Consider the following 19,401-nt stretch of genomic DNA (forward strand, 5'->3'; position numbering starts at 1 on the left):
AAAAAAAAAAAAAACAAGGTTTTACATTGCAAGAAGGGGTAAATATATAGCTCAAATATTTGAATTTGGAAATTTTTCACACATTACACATTGAAACAGATGGAGCCTATGTCTTTTATTTTTCATTTTATTTCAACAACTTTGTTTCCCACCACTTTCCAGTTATGAAGGGATCTTGCGTTTGAAAACCCTGTTTTATATCATAAAGTGTGTCAACTTTTTTTTGAGCTTGCTTATTGAACTGTATTTTTAAGCTCAAATAGATTTTCAATTTCCGATGTTACTCTGTTCATCTTACACTTAGTCACAAGGCTGAAAACAATTACATAATAAACTCAACTGAGCATTATTGCAACCAGCCAACCATTCAATGTTATCTATTCATATTTACTTGAATTTGGAACAATGTTTTTGTATGTGTTAGTTGCAGCCAACAGCCTTTATATATGAAACCCCCTTCTTTTTTCTGGCTTGTAGACAAAAGCTCTGCACTGGCGAAATTAATAAGAGATTAGCATCTTTGACTGTGGACTGCTTTCTACTAAAATGTTAATAAAATTTATAAAATGTGATAAATGTTCAGCTTAAAAGCCGCCTCAACCCTCAATGTGATATATATTATTCACAAAATAAATAAATAAGTAAACCAATGTCGTTACTGAAAACAAAAATCTTATTTTCTCTACGAGCTTGTTTGGAAACCATATTAAATGAAAAATAATCGAAAATCCATGTACTAACTAAATCATAAAATGCTGTTCAACAACATACTTGCATATCCATCCATGAACATTTTTATTTTTATTTTATAGGAGACAATCAGCCGAATGAAATCACCGTGGGTCAACCTTCTGTTTTTTTTTTTTTTTTTCCACCAAGAGGCAAGTCAGAACAAATTTAGTTGGTTGGTTACTGAAGAGAGGTTTGAAGCCTTTGAGTGGATGTTGCAGGAGGATAGGTTTAAGCACTATTTCCTTAGGCTAGGCTTCTAGAAGGGCACATTTGTCAGTTCATAAATATGTGTCCCACAGGATTCCAAAACATTCCGACCAAAGCAATCAAACTAAAAACACTTTTTTTTTTTTAGTTGGGTCTCTTGGGTGTGTGGAAGAAAAGCACCCCTTACATAATAAACATCCCCAATGGAAGGAAGCACAAGAAACATAAAAATGGGTGATGAGATGGTCCCCGATGAATAGCAACCACTTATTCGAAAGACAAAAAATTACAGCACCATCTCTTACTTAAAAAAAGGGTAAAAAAATACAGAGATTCAGCAATCCATCAAGCTCTTATGGCTGGCTTCAGTCTTCTCGGAATAGCCATTTTCTTTTCTGCCTTGTTTTGTTTCCTGCATTTCTACAGACACCGCCCTCCATAACCTGCATTTCTGAACAATGCTTGCTTTATGTCTTCGGAACTAACTACTGGTCTCTGCTCCATTTCCTATAACCATGCCAAGGGATCATGTAACTCTAATCGGTGGTAGCCATGAAAGAAAAAAAAAAAAAAAAAAAAGAAGAGCAAAAGAATAATATAACTTCCATTAAGTAGACTAAAGACTAAGACAGGACTACAAGGCCAAAAAAACGAAAAAGAAGAAGAAAAGAAGGAAACTGTGTTGATCGAATCGTACCTCCGAGCAAGAAGCTTGCATTGCAAAATCATTGAAGCAACTTATAACACACTGTTGGATCTCAAGGCCTAGTGCTTCCAGTGTGGTAACGGTTGATAGCAGCAATCCCGGTTTTCCGGCACAGCAAATCTCGATCCGGGTATCTAGGTTCCTTCTTTCCACATCAAACTGCAAAAGAAAATTTTGACTCGGTAATTCGCTTAAAATCAGATTAATTAGGAGTTTTTTCATCTGAGGATCTCATCTCATTCGCAGAAAACCATACCTTGGGTGTGTTTCTTACGAGGATTTCGTTTGGTTTTAGCTCCTTGAAAATGCTCATCAGGTTCAACTGATTGGAACCCACTTCGATCTCATCCTGCAAGTTCTTGATTCTCTCTAGCAGCTCCTTCATGTAGTCTATGGTGTCTCCAAGTATAGACGTTCTGTCCATCTAGCAATCATAAATGCCCATTTCGATCAGAACCATGCATCAGTGCTATGTCTTGAGGCACAACAAGTTTGTCCATGAAAAAAAAAAAAAAAACTAAGCAGGAGATCGATGGTAAGAAACAATGGTCCAATCAATCTAGATGGGAGAAAAACGGAAACCCCCAAAAGTAAATCTGGAGAGAAAAAAAAAACCAAAAAACCGAAATCAAGGAATGAAGTTCAATGGTGATAACAAACCTTGCTGATCTTAGGAACCACCGACCGGAGCATCGAAAGACGATCGTTTAAACGCTTCCTTCTCCTTCTCTCGGCCATTAGATTTTTGGATGGCTGACCCTCCACCTTCTTTGATCGGTTCTTCCTCTCTAAACACAGGCCCATGTTGAAAACAGGAAGCTCGGGAGCTTGGACGGGCTCAACCTTGCAGGTAGTCGGCCCCTCCTCGAAATTGCGAGGCTCATCGCCGAGCAGACCCGGTTCATCATCCTCCATGAGCGAGGATGGGTACTCTTCTTGAGACGGGAACGATGGGGTATCGTTTTGCTTCTTGTACGAAGACGAATCATCCATCTCAGGTATCCAAAATCCATCTCCATATGGGCAATAAACATCATTCAAGGAACCATCGAAACCAGTACCAGTAGAGGTAGACATGGCGGTCGCGAGTCCTTCGAACGATGAATTTGGCCCAACAACCAAACCTGGGTTGTCTTCAAAACAATCAAAGCTCCACCCATTACTGAACAACTCATTCATGCCTCCTCCTACAGCAGGGAAGGTCTCCCAACTCTCTCTTCTTAGAGCTAATAGCTCCTCTAAGAAACCATGATCATTAAGTTCCATCTCTCGCCCTCCCCCCTAACACACTGCTGTGTTAATTACCAGTCGCTCTCTCAAAAGAAAAAAAAAAAAAAAGTAGCTCAAAGCAGGATGCCAATCCAAAGAGAAACCTTGACAAGATGAAGTTGCACCAAGCGGGAAGGAATACATATATATATATATATATAAACACATATAACAAGACGAGGCTTGCTAATAAACAAATGAATTATGGTATGTAATATGTAATATGGTATGTGATGTGCATTTGCACCTAGAGCCTAAGATTGAAATGGAATCTACTTTTTCTTCTACTCTCTTCTCTCTCTCTATTGTTTTCTTGTCTCTCTCTTCCTTACCCTCAGTCTCTCTCTAAGGTGATTTCGTGTCTTTTTCACCGAAATCTGCAATCCAACAGACTTAATATTTAATTCCCATCTTCTGAAAACTTTGACCCACATATCTGTCTGAACCGAAAAGGATGGACTTAGCATCATAGACCCTGTCAGGTTCTTTGTATAATACAATCTCTGAAATATATTAATTGGTGATGAACAGAAAACTACAGAAACCAACGCGCATCTCTCTCTCTCTCTCAGGCATGAGCCATGGTGAAGTGCTGAGTTGGGTCCCATTCTCAATGCCTCTCAAACTTTAGCTGAGCTCACAATTTCAAATGGGTAGCGGGTAGGTGGGTCGCAATTGTTTCCTGAACATTTTCTATTTGATTAGGAAACAATAATTTGTGTAGTTTGTTTCTAACTGCGTCCATTCTCAATGCTTTTTTATTTTTCTTTTCTGTCTCCTGTATTTTTTTCTTATACTTCTCAGATTAGTAGTTGATGGCATCTCTCCATCTTAATTCTTAGCAAGTTAACGAATACTCTTTACGCACGTATACATTAAAATACTAATCCAATACTATTAATTTAACGGGCAATTTTGGCATTTTGACCGTATTGATAAAGGGCACTGTCAACAATTTTGTCTGGGACTTGCTTGTTTTTACTCAGATACATTAATTGTCGCTTCTTTTACTGTAATGGTGGCAATTCTCCAGTCGACCCGCCAACCCGTCCGGATCTTTTTTTGACAAGGTATCTCATAAATCTAATCATCTGACTGTGTAAAAATAAAAAATAAAAAAGTAAAGAAAGAAAAAGCATGAATAAGTTGTCCCAAGCAGACCCAGTATGACATTTTCCTGAAAGTCGTCTGTTCGAAAAAAGAAAGAATCCATCGGGTTCGGGTTCACTGTTTATGATATTTAGGCCCACCAACTTACTTTTTCGATGTAAGCTGGGATTGAGGAGGTTGAGATATTGGGTGAGTACCGTCCTATCGAGCTACATGGTCGACCCGGATGTTTTTGTTAATATGTATGAGTGGTATATTTTGTTGTATTGAGGACACGAAATGATTATCGTGGGAATATTCATGATAATTGTACCAGTAAACACTGCTAATGCTCACACTGCCAGTACACTAGGTACTGTTTGTTGTCTTTATTTTCCTCATTCTTGTCATTTCTTCTATCACATTTGATTATTAATGTATATTAATAGTCATTAATCAGCAGCATTAATTGGTAATCACCAATTTAGGTCTGTGATGAGAATGGACAATTTGGAGGGATGGGGCCTTTGATGCACGTACATCTGATCTACCAGCAGGGGAGATCAGGCCCATAATTATTACGATGATGGTTGATGGGGGGGCCTTGGTTGTGGAATAAGATGGTAACAACGTGGGCCTAGATGATCCAACCTCAATCACCAATACGAACAAGATGACATGCCACAAATTTTGTCTTTGACAGAGTTAATGATACAACACAAATTTGTAATTTGTATTTGCACAGGTTTGATCTTTTCATCTTTGTACTAGTACCAATTGCCAACTCATCATTACAAACTCATCCACCCTTTTGCACTTGTTCCTCCTGTTTGATACACTTTTGGTGTCTTTGTCATCTTAAATTCTTAATCCCCCAGCGCTTTCACACAGACATAACCATGCACACTGTTGATGTGAACCAGTCCATGCTTGCTCGAGAAAACCTAGTTGGCTAGACTCCCCAACTACATACAGATGGTATGGGTTGAACCAAGTCTAGTCTAGTCTATTAGTACATTAATTACATCAACCCAGCTCAGGCCAGCACATTTATGGTCTGTTGCCATCAGGGCCTGCTGGTGCATACCATAGATATATGTATAGATTGAGGATAGAAGAGAGACATATATATATATATATATATATATATATAGCCGAATAGGAATTGGTAGCTCGAGGGAGTCGAGGAGTAGAGACTACAGAAATAAATAAATAGACTAGCTAATAGCGGAAGAATTTTATTGTTGTTTATTTTCTAATGAAGTACTGCTTTCTGCTTCCTCATTCTTATTACCAAATAAACAAAGAAACTGAAATACAGTTGTGTCGTCTAGAAATGAAAATTCAAAATTAAATCTTATTGGCTGCTCAATTATTAGAGGCAATTTGTGTTTAAAAAATTAAGGGAAATACGAGAATAAACCAGTGCAGCATCTCAATAGTGCCATCTGCTCCTCATGTTGGTTGCACCCATTAAAGGCCAAAACAGTCTTTTTCTTTTTTTTTTTTATTCTCACTCAGATTTCCTAAGAAGAAATCATATAAGTTATAAACCCACCATCTCTTGAAAACATGGTTTTCTCGATGCTATTAATAAGAGGCAATTTGATTGAACCCAACCAAGATGGTCCGAGCCACATGGTACAAGGGAATTGATGAATGAACTAAGAATTTAATAAATTTCTTAAAAAGAAAAGGGTAAATTATAAAGTTCTCCCATATTATGGAGTCAGTGATAAAGACCCCTCTATTTTAATTTGCAACAAAGAGCCTCCTACGACTTTTATGTTGGAATAAATATTCCGTTGGCCGTTAAATCAGATCATGGAAAGTGTTAAATTATTAAAATGCCCTTTTGAATTTTATCTATTTCCTTTTTCTTCTTCAGGCGTGAATTCTAGAAATTCTTTATCTCATTTTGTACTTCCACGTAACGTAACAGTGCTGCAATTTGAGCCCACTATAATTCCGTTGATAAAATTGTTATCAAGGGACCTGAAAACGTCAGTGAGATCAATGGGTGGAACGTCTTTCTCCGACTTAACTCCATTGCTAACTCTGTGAAAATAAATGAAAACCAAATTAGTTAACAGAGGTAATTTGAGCATTTAAAAAAATGTAAACATCTAGCTGAGAATCTTTTTCGAGGTTAGGTGACGGCACGCTAACGGAGTGGTTTTTTGTCTAACGGCTAAAATTTAGGAAATCTTTATTGCAAATCAAAGTATAGGGTGTTTGTCACTGACCAGTGACCCCATAATAAAAGGAGGGTCTCTGTAATTTATCCAAAAGAAAATTCACAAAACACGTGGGCTTACGCCTGGAAAGCATACGAGTAGGTTGATAGGATAGGCTGGTAGCTGTAAGCAATTTTATCCAGAAGGGAAAATAATAGGAATGAAGAAAGATAAATATTCCGGTATAGATTCTTCACACCGAAGTTGGGTGGGCCCGAATTTTAACAATTCTTTGCTAAAACAGAGTATGTTTTTTGCAGTTGAATTCTGGGTAGACGTGCTTCTCCGTCCTCCCGACCTGCTGCGCTGCAATATCATGGGAATAGTGTATGTATATCGATGGGATGGAGACTGATGAGTGGGCCCAATGGCCCACCTTCTCATTCAATGAAGAGGATCCGAGTGCGACTCAATTTATGAGTAACATTAGGCTCTCTCTCGGGTGTAAAAGAACACGGACACTGTAAGTAGAAGATGATCTATCGATCTTGACACCTGGCAAACTGATTTGACAGTTCTGTGTACTCCTTATGCCATGCTAACTCCAACAGTCCAATTGGCAAGTGTCAGCCCATCTTCTGCCACATAATACAAGAGTCAGTTACATTATCCACAGTTGTTTGTTTAGCACTTCTTCCTCCCCCAAGGAAGAATATCACTTGGGCAGTCGGCAGAGACAAAGAGTATATATGGAAATGATATCAACAGAACACATCTCTCTCTATCTCTCTCACCAGTCTCTACTGTCCGGCTGCTATTTTTTTATTTTATTTTATTTTTTTATTTTTGAAAGCTAGCTGATAATATACACGAAATGATCTGAGTCTAAAATGTCATCATCTTCCAGTAGAGTATATATGCACAGTAAGATGATGCACACATGAGCTGAATCCATCATATGTCATATTGTCATCCTTTGTATATATGTATGTGGCAGTAAAAAGCCCTAAACCTACAGTACTGTATACTCCAGACTCCCACGTATCTCCAAGATGTCGTCGGCAGACTGTAGCAGCTCAATTCGACTATTCTCAACATAAAAGTTGGAGTAGGTTGGATATTCCTTTTCAACGATGGATGGAAAAAAAAAAAAAAAAAAAAGGAAAGAAGGAAGAGCACCCCCAATGTTAGAGTCTTGAGACTTGACTCTTCATAACTAACGTAAAGTGATGATTATTATCAAGCTGAGAGGCAGGAGCGTAGATCCATAGAGTGGGGAATGAAGGAAGAATTTCACAGTTCACATGACACATACAAAATCGAGGGTTACGCATCTCGAGGACAACAATGTGATTACAGAAACGACCAACCCGGCCAAAGCGACATGTGAGTCGTGACTATCTCACCCAGGCACACATTAACCATTCTATGTGTCCAACGGTCCAACCGTGAAAAGCCGCCTCTAAGACAAGCGACCGTATCATATATCATATATACAAATCAGCCCTCATAGTCTTGTATATGTTAAAAATAAAATCAATCACGGAATTCTTTGGGAATGTATTAAACATTATATTATGAGATGCTTAGAAAAATGTATTAACATAATATTTTATTCAAGTTACGAGATCAGTTGGTTCTAGTTCTCACAATATTAATTACATGCATTTTGCAAACCCAATTGCTTCAGCTTCTGAGTTGACTGGAAATGAGCGTGGTTTGCCAGGTGGCATACTTAGATCGATGGACTAATAATTGCTCGGGGAATTAAGCAGCTAGGTAGACATTTGCCACTATCAGCCCTCCACGTGGCAAAAGTTACAAAAGATTAATACGTTAAAGTGTCACAAGTGGTGACACTGTTAAAGAGTCGGTGGCCCTCTAACACTAACAGCATATGACATGTTCCGGTACGGAGAAGACCATATATATCTACGGATGTGGGAAGTGAGCGGGACTATACCCCGAAGAAGATTGTCAGTTCTCAGGGTCAGGGTCAGGCAGGGGAAGAGTTCATCACGACTCACGAGTGGGAAGAGTGAAGACAGTTCTACTCACAAGACCATCAGAATTTGATTGATCTATTCCGATTCCATAGATCACAATTACATACTTACACATTTAAAGGGCGTTTGAGTGTTTCATTTTCATGTTTGGTTTTGGCCACTGCCACTGGATCGTACGTTCCGGTTGCACCACCAAAATCCAAACCCTGCTTCCGGGTTTTCACTTCCACGTGGTTCAGAACAAATGCTGTCTTATAGCGATGGTACTGGTACATAAACGACCGCACAGAAACCCTTTCCCATGTAATTTTATATAAAATATTTTGATTTAAGAAGTAAAAATCGTGAGTCGTGACAAGACCACGAGATAAGTAAGAAGAGCAGAAGAGGGTTGGGTTTGGGGTTGTTTGCGGGGAGAGGAAAACCCAAAATAAAAAACCATGGTCGTTTCCTCAAACTCCCAACAAGAGCGGTTTTCGTACGTTGAGCCTGTTAGCCTGGCCTCCTGCATCTCTCTCTCTCTCTCTTTCACTCTATGACTCATACCATACATCTGGACTGCCCACAATATCGGAGACGGGGATGAGTAATCCCTTGAAAAAACTGCTTTTTGAAAAACTTTGTCTGGTATTGAAAGCTTTTCACCCCCACAATCTCTTTCTCGGGTTAACTAGAAAAAGGGGTTAAAGAGGTACTGTGAAAATCAGGCAGGCTTTACACAGAACGTACGTACAGCTGCAACTCCTTTATTATAGTTTTTTAAAAATTTTCTTGGTTTTTCGTTTTCAAAGTTTTACAGAAAAAACTGCGAAAAGACTAGAGACCGGGGGAAGAAAAAACTGCAATCTCCGTAAACATCGGTAACCTTTGGCCGGGAAGATAGGAAAATTTATAATAATAATAATAATAATAAAAGGGCGTGGTAACGTCTCTCATGAGTCAAATCAGCACAAGAAAACGAGGGAAACTCAAAGGCCGGCCGATACATACATAAAAAGCCGTGATCTTCAACGACCTCTTGGCTCTTGCTGGTAGGAGTGAGTCACCCACTCACCACTCACCACTCACCAAATTAATTACCGCCCCTTTTCTCACTTGTCTCTTTCTTTTACTTGCGATTAATCCAATTCCAAGCCCCAACCAAATCCATCGTCAATGATCGAATGAACAGATTTCTCTCTCAACTCTAGATTGAAGACTGAACACCGAAGACTCGAAGAGGATGGCTTTCTCAGATTTCGCGTTGGGGGGAGGCTATATGCAACTCTTGAATTCTTCGCCCTACAGACATGCACATGTTTGGGCATTATATGACAAATTTGCACAAGATTATTATTAGTAGTTCTTTTTTTGTTTTTTTTTTATGGGTATCAAATCATATATTGTGGGAAGAAATGGTAGAAGTTGCGTAAAGCCGTGGTTGGTTCACTAGTTACTACCAGTCTACCATTTATGGGGTTAAAGCTTCTAAAAGGATTGCATTGATCATGATCATGCATGTAGATGTAGGGAGGGGCTTTTGGCTTTTGGATATGGCGCTCATATCAGACCAAAATAATAACAAATAATGTGGTGATGAGGTTGTTTTTAGTAGCTGTGGACGGACTCGCTTTTGTCTTCTTTCTTTACACAGTCATTGCCCGCGCTGCATCCCCTCGCCATTTGGGGGCGAATTGCGATTTGCGATTTGCGAATGGCGATGCATCATCATCATCATCATGCATGGACAGCCAATCTCTGGCATCCTATTTTCATGGTTTTCATGATGGATTAGAAATGGGCTTGTAGCTTCTGTTTGAATATAATGTCATGTAATGTCAAAGTGTATACTGACTAGGTGTGAGTGTCTGAATAGGAGTAGCCAATTTGCAACTGCTTGTATACGTGGTAATGTGTCAGGTGTGGGTCATATACATACGGCCACTAGACTACCAACGACAACAGAAACAACGAACTAAGTTGGTTTTCTGATTCCAATGTTGGTTGGTTGGGGTGCACGAGAGAGAGAGAGAGAGAGAGAGGAACCGAGTTCTGACTGGTGAGGAGAGAAATAATTATAAGAACTAAGAAATGATTCAGAAACAAGTTTTGAATCCTTATCAGCTGATCTGTAATGGTTTAACTTGGGCACATACTTGTTAATCTAACTTGTCCACATAACTGGCATTGCCACATTAATTGAATGCATTATTCACTTCCATTTTTTATACTCAAAATCTGTATTTTAATAAGGCTGCGTGGGGGTGACGACATGAACGACGGAACAAGCCAATCATAATAATAATAATAATAATAATAATAATAATAATAATAATAATAATAACCTTTACTTATGCCGTAAGGTTAATTGCTAGGTGGGGGCTCGAATTGTCTATAATAATAATAATAATAATGAGGATTGAGGAGGAGGATGATATTATCAGCAAGAAATTGAGGCAAAGTAGTTTCAGAGTTTAGTTACTGATTACGTTTACGTGGGGGAACCCGTATCAACAATGAGATAAGCAAAATTTGATGAATAGTGTAGCATATATTTTGTTATTTAAGCCCCCACCCGCTTCCCTTCCCTGCCGCTATAAGGCTTCCACGACACTTGACTGTGTTTTCTTCGTCTTTTTAGCGATATCTACTTCTACCTAGGGATATATATTTACACCGACTCTCTTTCAACTTTTCTTTCAATTCGTTATTCTCATGTTACACCAATTGTTTATATTTAGGGTCTATTCGTTTACCATTTTGAAAATTATCAAATATCTTTTTTGGTCTCATATATTAAAGTTTTTGTTTGTTATTTTACAGGTATCATTGCAAAATAAAAAGTTAAATAATTATATTTTAAGAGATAAAAGATAAGAGGAAACAAAAATTATTTTTATTTATAAATTAAAAAGATTGTTCAAAAAAGGTAAGAGTTAAGAGAAAATGAATAGACCCTTAATCTCACTGACTACGATACCTGAAGGAGCTCAATCGGTTCAGTTAATTTTACTTATTATATATATATATTCAGATCAATTAATATGTGTCTAGATTCTTTAAAAAAATACTAATATCTCTACAAGGGTTTTTCTGTTATGGGGATGAAAAATTGGATGGACCGGTTTAAAATTTCGTCCATCCCACACTGGTGATATAGATGAATCCACACCACCAAAATAGAGGAGTTTTATTTATTTTGGCCACAACTGTGGAGGAATTGTTCTATATAATTTGGACAATGTGTATGGTAGTTGGAATTCAAGTTTGATTTTGCATATCGCATATATAAGAAAAGAAATAATTTAACAACCAATCAGTAGAGTAAGTTGGAGCTCAAGTTCGATTTTTAATTAAACGGTGAAATTGATGAAAAAAAAATCTAAAGTGTTGATATCGGCTACTCTGGTCCGGTCTGAAGTCTGAACCGAACCGACCAGTTGATGTGTTTCATAGATTGCAAGGAAGACGACGAGGAATCTGGAATAAATCTCCTCCTATCTATCCTATTTCCTAAACTGCTCGGGGTGTGGGCCGGATATGGGTGTGGGTCCATGCAGCCTGTGCCTCATGAATTATTGATCAAACAGTGGTAGATGCTAATCATCAATCAAAGGTTGTCTTCAAAATCGACCACCTTCGCCATGGGATTGGGGCCGATTGGGACCACAAGGAACAAATCGTCAAATCATGACCACCATTTTTACTGTCCTCCCATCAATAATATTTTCTGAATTATTGCACACGCAGCAGCACTTACTCAAAAAATGCTGGGTTTGATTTGACTGTTTAACTTAGCTCCACCCATCAGCCCATCAGCCCATGACGCTGGTCTGACCCACCTAGAAGCTAAGGTGCTCTGCAGTCTAGATCGCAAGCCAATTCTTATATATACCAAATGGGGCCCACCAAGAACATTTGCATTCGATCATTCCTCCTAAATATACTGTATCTGAATGCATTATTATATATACATAATTCAGTATTCAAGTATATGCATTCATAAATATATTTAAAAAATAAATAAACACAAAAACCCTAAGCTAAGCTAGGCCCAAAGAAACGATTACAGATTTACAGATTACTTGGTTGCGGGGCCACCGGAATAAGTTGAGTAATTGAGATCATGATCAAATTATTTAGATTGTTGACTTAGGAGATTTAACTTTAACGAGGAACACCCGGAGCGTCTCGGTCTCGCCGACTCGCCCATCCATGGCTATGTCAGACTTGGAAAGGTTTTTTCTTTAGTTGATTATTAGGCTAGTAAAAAAATAAAAAGTAAATAGTTGCTGGTTTAGAAGAAATCGTGCAGATAATATAAAATATTGTATTAGAATGTCATTTTTAACTTTTTGAGAAGGAAGGTTTACTTGAGGATCACAACTGAAGGGATTTGTTTTTAGCCTAAAAATCAAAACTAAATTAGTCCAAAGGTGGTGGTCCTTAAAAGTTGCAGTAGAAAATTTGGCCAAATCTTACAACAACTTCGTGTAGTAGATAGAAAATTCTTCACAATCTTTGACAATCTTTCCAATTTCATTGTAATGATTCTTTCCAAACCCGAAACGATCCATTCAAAACTCACAACCAGTCCCAATAATATCTTTTCCAATGTTTTATCAGTCATGAAGCTAAATTAATCTTCTGTGTGCATGTGCGGTGCGGTATTGGGTTTGAACTTTGAACGAAGCTTTAGATACCTACCCGACTACCCGATTCAAATAAAGCTGAATCTTAAGCTTCTCGGAAGCACAAAAGATTATAGAAATATGAAATGGATTCTTCTAGTGAACAAAGAAACATCTATTGAGGATCTCCTCGTAGATTTTAAGCAGTATAAAAGAAGGGAAGCACATCCCAAACCTGATTGTTGTTTGGTAGCTACATAACATAAAATTGAACGAACTCTTTAAAAAAAAAGTTGGGTTGGATCTTTTCAAAGATTGTAACTGGTGGGTATAACATAGACCATGATAAATTATTTGGGTAGCTAACTACCACTGTACTCTCTGAAGAATCAATTCATTTATTATAATTTGTCTCCAAAGTTTTTGCTACAAAAAATCCAGCTTCCTAAAATTCAAGGACTACATATCACATTGTTATTAGCAAGATCACAACTGGCTCATATATATTATATCATGTGGAACAACCACATTCCCATTATCTTCCTCAATAACAGGAAAGGATATATATATATATATATATTTATATATTATTAGTTTCTTATTTCTTCTTTGGCCATGTGAATGCATATTGGGTTTCAGTCAAATTAGTTTGTGTAACTATTATTAGTCACCAATATATAAATCATATTGAGATTTAGGATCAATTTAAAAAGTGTTTTCCGAGCTTTTGATATATCCTGCAATCCATACTTAGTCTGTGGATAGAGACTAAATCACTATTGATTTGAGATATAGCGCATCAAGCAAATGGGTTTATACCATAGTAACATTTGAAATAGTGTTGAAATATTCTACTTTGACAACAAACCCAACCCCAAGGTACCAACCTAACTCCATATTGGATGTCAATTTCCAAACCTAACCCATCTTCAACCTCATCCCTTTTATTGGGGTTGGGTTCATATAGGCCTACCTCTAGTTTCACCCTTTCATGTCTGTAAGATATGGTCTAGCTGTCTGGAATAATTCGGGCATCATTATCTAAATGATAGGAGGGTCTAAGATAAAGTGGAAATTGAACTTTGTGGAAATCATTGCAAAGCTAGAATTGTTTTTTTTTTTTTTAATGAAATCCCAGATCTAATATCAACAGGACACTTCGAACACAGCTTCCAACATGATCTATAGCCATACATCTCGAACATGTTTTGAGATGGCAATCATGTTGGAAGATAGATATGCATGGAGTAATCCTTTTGCTCAGTAGTACCTAATTCACAACTAAAGCTACTGATCAACTACATTGAAATGAAAAAATAAAAAATAAAAAGAACAAAAAAATTGTCAATAATTACATTATTCAGTCTATTAAAATCTCAATTAAGGTTGAATTGTTTAATTTTGGGTTAATTTACATTTACTGTTTTTGCTTCTTTTGTTTATTTTCCTAGAACTTGAGGGAGGTTTTGTAAACATAGACCCTAACTCTATGCTCAAAGGTGTATTATTTTTTATTGTTTGTGTCTGCTCCCATGCTTTGGGTTAAAGCAAAGGAATCTATTTTGACAATTATGTATTAAATCCTGATGTTCAGAGAGGTGCAGTTTTCCTTGAAGATGAGAGATAATATGAACATTAATACACTCTGGGTAAAGCTAGCTGTGAGCACTATTCATTGCCTTAGGTAATACGGGACTCGATGCATCATAGACTAGTTTGTAATGTGATGCCTGATGCAGACCGTTGGGACACAAAAAGACTTGTCCATATCTTATGCTTAAGATATTTTTATGAATTTCGTTGTTTTAAAGGAAAAAAGATGTGGTGATCAAGATTCTTTCTTTTAGGGTCTATGATCCTAAATCCAGAGTTGGTTGTCATTAGGACGACAAAGCCATGAATGTTTGTGTGGTGAAGCAATTCCCTTGATTGATTGGTGAGTGGTGACCTCACAAAAACATCGATCCGTGCAACCAAACCAATCTCCAATTTATGTTTCAAAGCTATATATTTGGTTTAATTTTGCCTTCAATTCTCATTCTGAATTGCACCATTTTTTGCTCCAACTTGTCTTAGAGAAATGGGCATTATACCACCATAGCAAACAGACATGGAGACACACATATCGCAATTAGTGAAGTGCAAAAGGGGTTCAACACTTCAACTCGGTAAGCCTAATGCAAGCCCAAACCCTGAGAAGTACTGATTACTGAATGGTCATCCTATATCCCAAATTCCTAACCCAATCAAATGATGTGATTCCCTGTATTGGCTATTAGCACTCTTGTCGTGCTACGCCACCAACTACATGGGCCATCTCTTGAAAATGTTGAATAGCCCAATAAGCCAATGACCAGATAGATTCTATTCTTGTAAATGGTGTCTGTCTCATTTTTTCCTAAGAAAGGTAGGTTTTTCTGCCTCAGTTTGGCCCCAAATTCTCATTACTGTACTTCCTTTTCTGTTCCCACCAAACCAGAAACCTACTCTGATCAATTCCTCCGAGAGCAACATTAGATGCCTAAATTTTGAAGACTCCCGTCTCCCCTGTGATGAGCTAAAAGGTCTTATAGCTACAAAATAACGATTCCAAATTCCAAATATCAGAAGTTACCAAAACGAAAAAACAAAAATCCACATACCAGAGACCTAGGCATCCACGTAATACGGGAACACCATACAAATTTGCAAATAAGGTGGCCCAGCCCAATAGATTTCAACTGCGGCCCAATTAGGATGGATTCGGCCCATCACCTTTTCTTTTTCTTTTTTTTTTTTGATAAAACGGGATAATAATAGAGGGGTTACACAGCTCTGGGGTAGCACGTCCATTCAAAACAGAAACTTCATGAGCTTTGTTAGCTAACCAATCTGCAGCTATATTTGCTTTTCTGAAAACATGCTGATACTAATTTTTTCCTTCCAAGCTATATCTTATGGTCCTGCCGTCTTCAATGATATGCTTTAATCTCCATGGTGGTTTGGTTTTGTCGTTGAGGCAGTCAATGGCGAGCTTTGAATCACCTTCAATAACAATGTACCTACTTCTGAAATTGCTTGTTATATTGTGGGCCTCCCAAGCAGCCTAAGCTTCATCTAAATTCACAGTGGCAAATCTGATTTTGTAGGCTTTTAGGTCAAGAATATTTCCCAAGTGAACCTTTGCAATACAACCTATAGAGCAGCCACCACTTACACATGAGGTATCAAAATTTATCTTAATAGCATTTAAACATAGACTCTTCCATTTTACCGGACCAACTCTTTTCCTTTTTCTTCTTTTCCTTAGGAGCTGATTTAATCTCCCAAAAAGAGCCCAGATCTCTATCAAGAATGATAGCAGGAGGTAAGATTTTATTTTTGAAAGTTTTCTCATTTCTATTTTTCCAAATATGTCAAAGTAAAATTACAAAATTTTCCTTAATATCTGAATTTTGATAGATATTTAGATCATTATATTTCAACTTTTTCCACACCTACTGAACTGAGAAAATTAATTCACTTGTGAACTTGAATGCTTCTGTAAGTTATTGGAGTCTAATTTTCAAGTACAGTTCTTTATTTTACCAAGCCTTGGGCTAAAGAAACCAGCGGAGTTCCCTGTTATACTTTCTTTGAAGTAAGCCTAAACTAGGTTTGCCAATGCACAACTACACTCATCTATTTTTATTTTATTAATTTTGGAGGACCTAAGGTTTGCTGAATTGAGGATGTTAAGTTGGATGGGTGGTAAAATCAGAGAGGATGGCATGGTTTTCAAAGCGTTGTGGATCCGGACAGCCAGACCATTCTATTTCACCCTTAATCCCTTTTTTGACAAAAAACTGTTGATTTGGTGAGCGATCCACTGACTCGCTGATTTGAGCAATAGAACCGTCAACCCATCTGACACATGCCACAGTTTTTTGTGAACTGAACAGTTGAACCACTGACCCAAAAATCAGTGACCGAAGCGGTTCCAGCTCCAGGTCAGTTTTTAGAACATTCGAGGATAGTGAAAAAATGTGATCTGAAGTGGTTGGTATAAAAATGATTCAAAGGGTCATAATCTGACAAAATAAAATCATGGTTACAAGCTAGGGTATAGAGCTGATGTAGATTGAAGGATTGAATAGGTGGTTAATCTAGAGGGTTCTCTACTTGATAAATGGTTTGGATTTGGCCATGTCTTACCTCCACATGGCAACATAACCAGTCGCATAGGAAAGTTCCTTAAACCCAACTAGTTAAATTCTTTTGTATCTACATTCCACCAATCTGTCCATACATCAATAAATATACGTGTCCGCTCATACAAACGAAAAACAAATAAATAAATTGAAAGGCTAGGGGTGAATGAGCTTCAGGCAGCCTTGCTCACTAACGCTATGTTTAGGTTTTTTTGCCTTTTTCTTCCTTTTCCTATTCTTTCCCTCAAACTAAACACAGCCTAAAGACCTCCTCTTTCCACTGTTCCCCAATTTCATGCCACACAGTCACAACTACACATGCACATGCTTTATGCTTTTCACAAACTTATTTCAAGGAACCCGATAACATTTTTCATGCTGCAAATCTGAAGAAGTGTCTAAAGGGGTTCTTAACAATATGGTTGGCGTTGTTTTGAAAACAAAAAACAATTGCCATATCAGCAAATTATATTGTTTTTGTTGATGTTGCAGTTTTTTTGTTTTCAAAATAAAACCAACCATGGTCCATGTTGTTGAACACCCCCTAAAGCAGTGGTAGAGAGAGAGAGAGAGAGTAGTCAGGTTGATATGTTTGGCTCGTTTTCTATATTCATATCTGATTCATTGATTCTGTAGCTCCAACCGCTTTGGGTCATGACAGAGGCGGATCGCGATGATGGGCTTGGGCCAAACGGACAAGCCTAAACTTATGTAGCCCATCCATTTAACGAGTTATAGTAGTTAGATTGCTGGGGCAAGTGCTTGAATTAAAAGGAGTGCAAAATTAGGACATAACGCATCACATTACATGCCAAACGGGCTCTAGTTCTAGAGTATGTCTGCCTTAAAGTTAGGGTTCGACAGGAACGTGGACTAGTAGTATCCAAATCATTGATTCGTCTAACACTTGTTCGTCGGTCATAGCTAGTTGAAGACCGAAGTTAGTAAAGGCTCTCGTCTCGTCCACCCAATATGAGCCATTTTTTTGGTAAAATATGAACCATGGGTTTGAGGGCAATACTTGCCTATTTGGTTGCAACCATACCACTTTTCAATTTTCAGATTTAAACCTTAAAACCTTGCATTTGAACCCTAAGCCCTAAAGTTAGTGTATAGAATCAATTTCGTCAGACCCTTGTCCTCCAACTGGATGGGAGGCTTAGGAGCCATGGGTTCGGGGGATGGGCTACCCCCGTTGTGTAGCCCATAAAAAAACAAAAAAAAAAAAAAAAAAATAGCCAACACCCTATAGAGTGCATCAATAACATTGGTATTAAGGAAGCTAGTCACATTGCACATCCATTGTGAAGAAAAAGGAAATGAGCTAAATTATGAGGGTTTTAAATGAAAGGAGATTGAGTCAACAAGGGGCACCCTAGTGAAAATAAAGGACATGACTGGCAAATAAAAACCTTTTTTGTTGTTATCATGTTATCGTTATGGAATGGTCTGTTGGTTGTGTTCTTTATCGAAGAAGTATAGACAATATAGGAATCTCCGACGTGGCAACAAGTTTGTATTTTTTTTCTATAAATAAATACTTGGCAACAAGATTAGGTAAACAAAAAGGGGCCTACGTGTTTTCTTCCCCGCCCTGCATTTAAGCGCCAAAATTTCAGCTCCAAGAAGCAAGAACTCTTTGCCACCCGTCTTGTTTGGTATTGTTTTCTTAGAAAACAGTGTCATATAGGCATCATGTCAGAGAAAACGGAAATGGAAGCAACACCCTCACCCTCTTGTTTGGTATTGTTTTCTTAGAAAAAACGTTGCTCCAAATCACAATTTAGAAATCGGAAAAATGTAATTTGGAGCAATACCAAATTTGATGTTTTCTCGGAAAATGGTGCATTGATGCCAATGATGCAATGATATGGCATCAACGTAGCATTATCTTGCACATTGGATAATAAAATCAATGTTGAAAATGTTGTTGTTAACATTGGTACCAAACAAAACCAATGTTGTTTTCTCAAGCGATGTTTGGCATCGATGCCATTGTTCCAGAAAACGATGACACATCAGTGCCATGTTAGAAAAATCAATGCTCCAAAAAACGGTTACATGTTTGGAACTGTTTTTCCATAAAAAACATTGCCCCAAACCATGCCTTGGAAAACGAGAAGGCATGGTCTGGCCCGTCTGAGGAAAAGCCAAATTCGATGTTTTCTCAACTTGGAGATTGTTACTACCAATGGTAACATGATGTGACTAACGTGGCATCCAACGTGTATTATACTTAAATTGATATGGTGCATTGCAATGCATCATAGCTTCTCTCCTCTTTTAACGAACCCTAAAACATTTTTTTCTTTTGTGTTTTTTTAGTTGTTGGAGGTCTGCATTGTCTTCCTTTCCTAGTCACCAGAGATCTACCTGCGTAACCAGTCACTAGAGAATCAATCTCATCAACAGAGATCTAGAGTTCTACCTTCTGTT

At 37.8% G+C, this 19,401-nt stretch overlaps 1 protein-coding gene across 2 annotated transcripts; it reads right to left on the reverse strand.

The window, feature by feature from the left end:
- Nucleotides 1–1,058: 1,058 nt before the first annotated feature.
- Nucleotides 1,059–3,213, reverse strand: LOC148850742 (transcription factor bHLH93-like). 2 transcript variants are annotated; one of them, XM_088942646.1, is made up of 4 exons: nt 2,306–3,213; nt 1,902–2,069; nt 1,637–1,804; nt 1,059–1,446 (listed from the first exon to the last, which is right to left on the reverse strand). In XM_088942646.1, the coding sequence occupies exons 1-4, from the start codon at nt 2,909–2,911 to the stop codon at nt 1,360–1,362; spliced, it is 1,029 nt and encodes a 342-aa protein (XP_088798772.1). In that variant the 5' UTR covers nt 2,912–3,213; the 3' UTR covers nt 1,059–1,359. The 2 variants fall into 2 exon arrangements, with proteins under 2 accessions (XP_088798772.1, XP_088798773.1); XM_088942647.1 differs by having other exon boundaries at nt 1,059–1,475.
- Nucleotides 3,214–19,401: the final 16,188 nt, after the last annotated feature.

Source organism: Nelumbo lutea, chromosome 5, assembly GCF_056320005.1.
Source record: "Nelumbo lutea isolate HS-2025 chromosome 5, American lotus-T2T, whole genome shotgun sequence".
Lineage (NCBI taxonomy): Eukaryota > Viridiplantae > Streptophyta > Magnoliopsida > Proteales > Nelumbonaceae > Nelumbo > Nelumbo lutea.

Bases quoted from the DNA above. Each gene is read 5' to 3' on its own strand.
- LOC148850742 (XM_088942646.1), bottom strand. From the start codon at position 2,911: ATGGAACTTAATGATCATGGTTTCTTAGAGGAGCTATTAGCTCTAAGA. The intron at 1,805-1,901 runs GTATGGTTTTCT...TTTCTTTTGCAG, and splicing joins TCGTAAGAAACACACCCAAG to TTTGATGTGGAAAGAAGGAA. The intron at 1,447-1,636 runs GTACGATTCGAT...GCATGGTTATAG, and splicing joins TGCAAGCTTCTTGCTCGGAG to GAAATGGAGCAGAGACCAGT.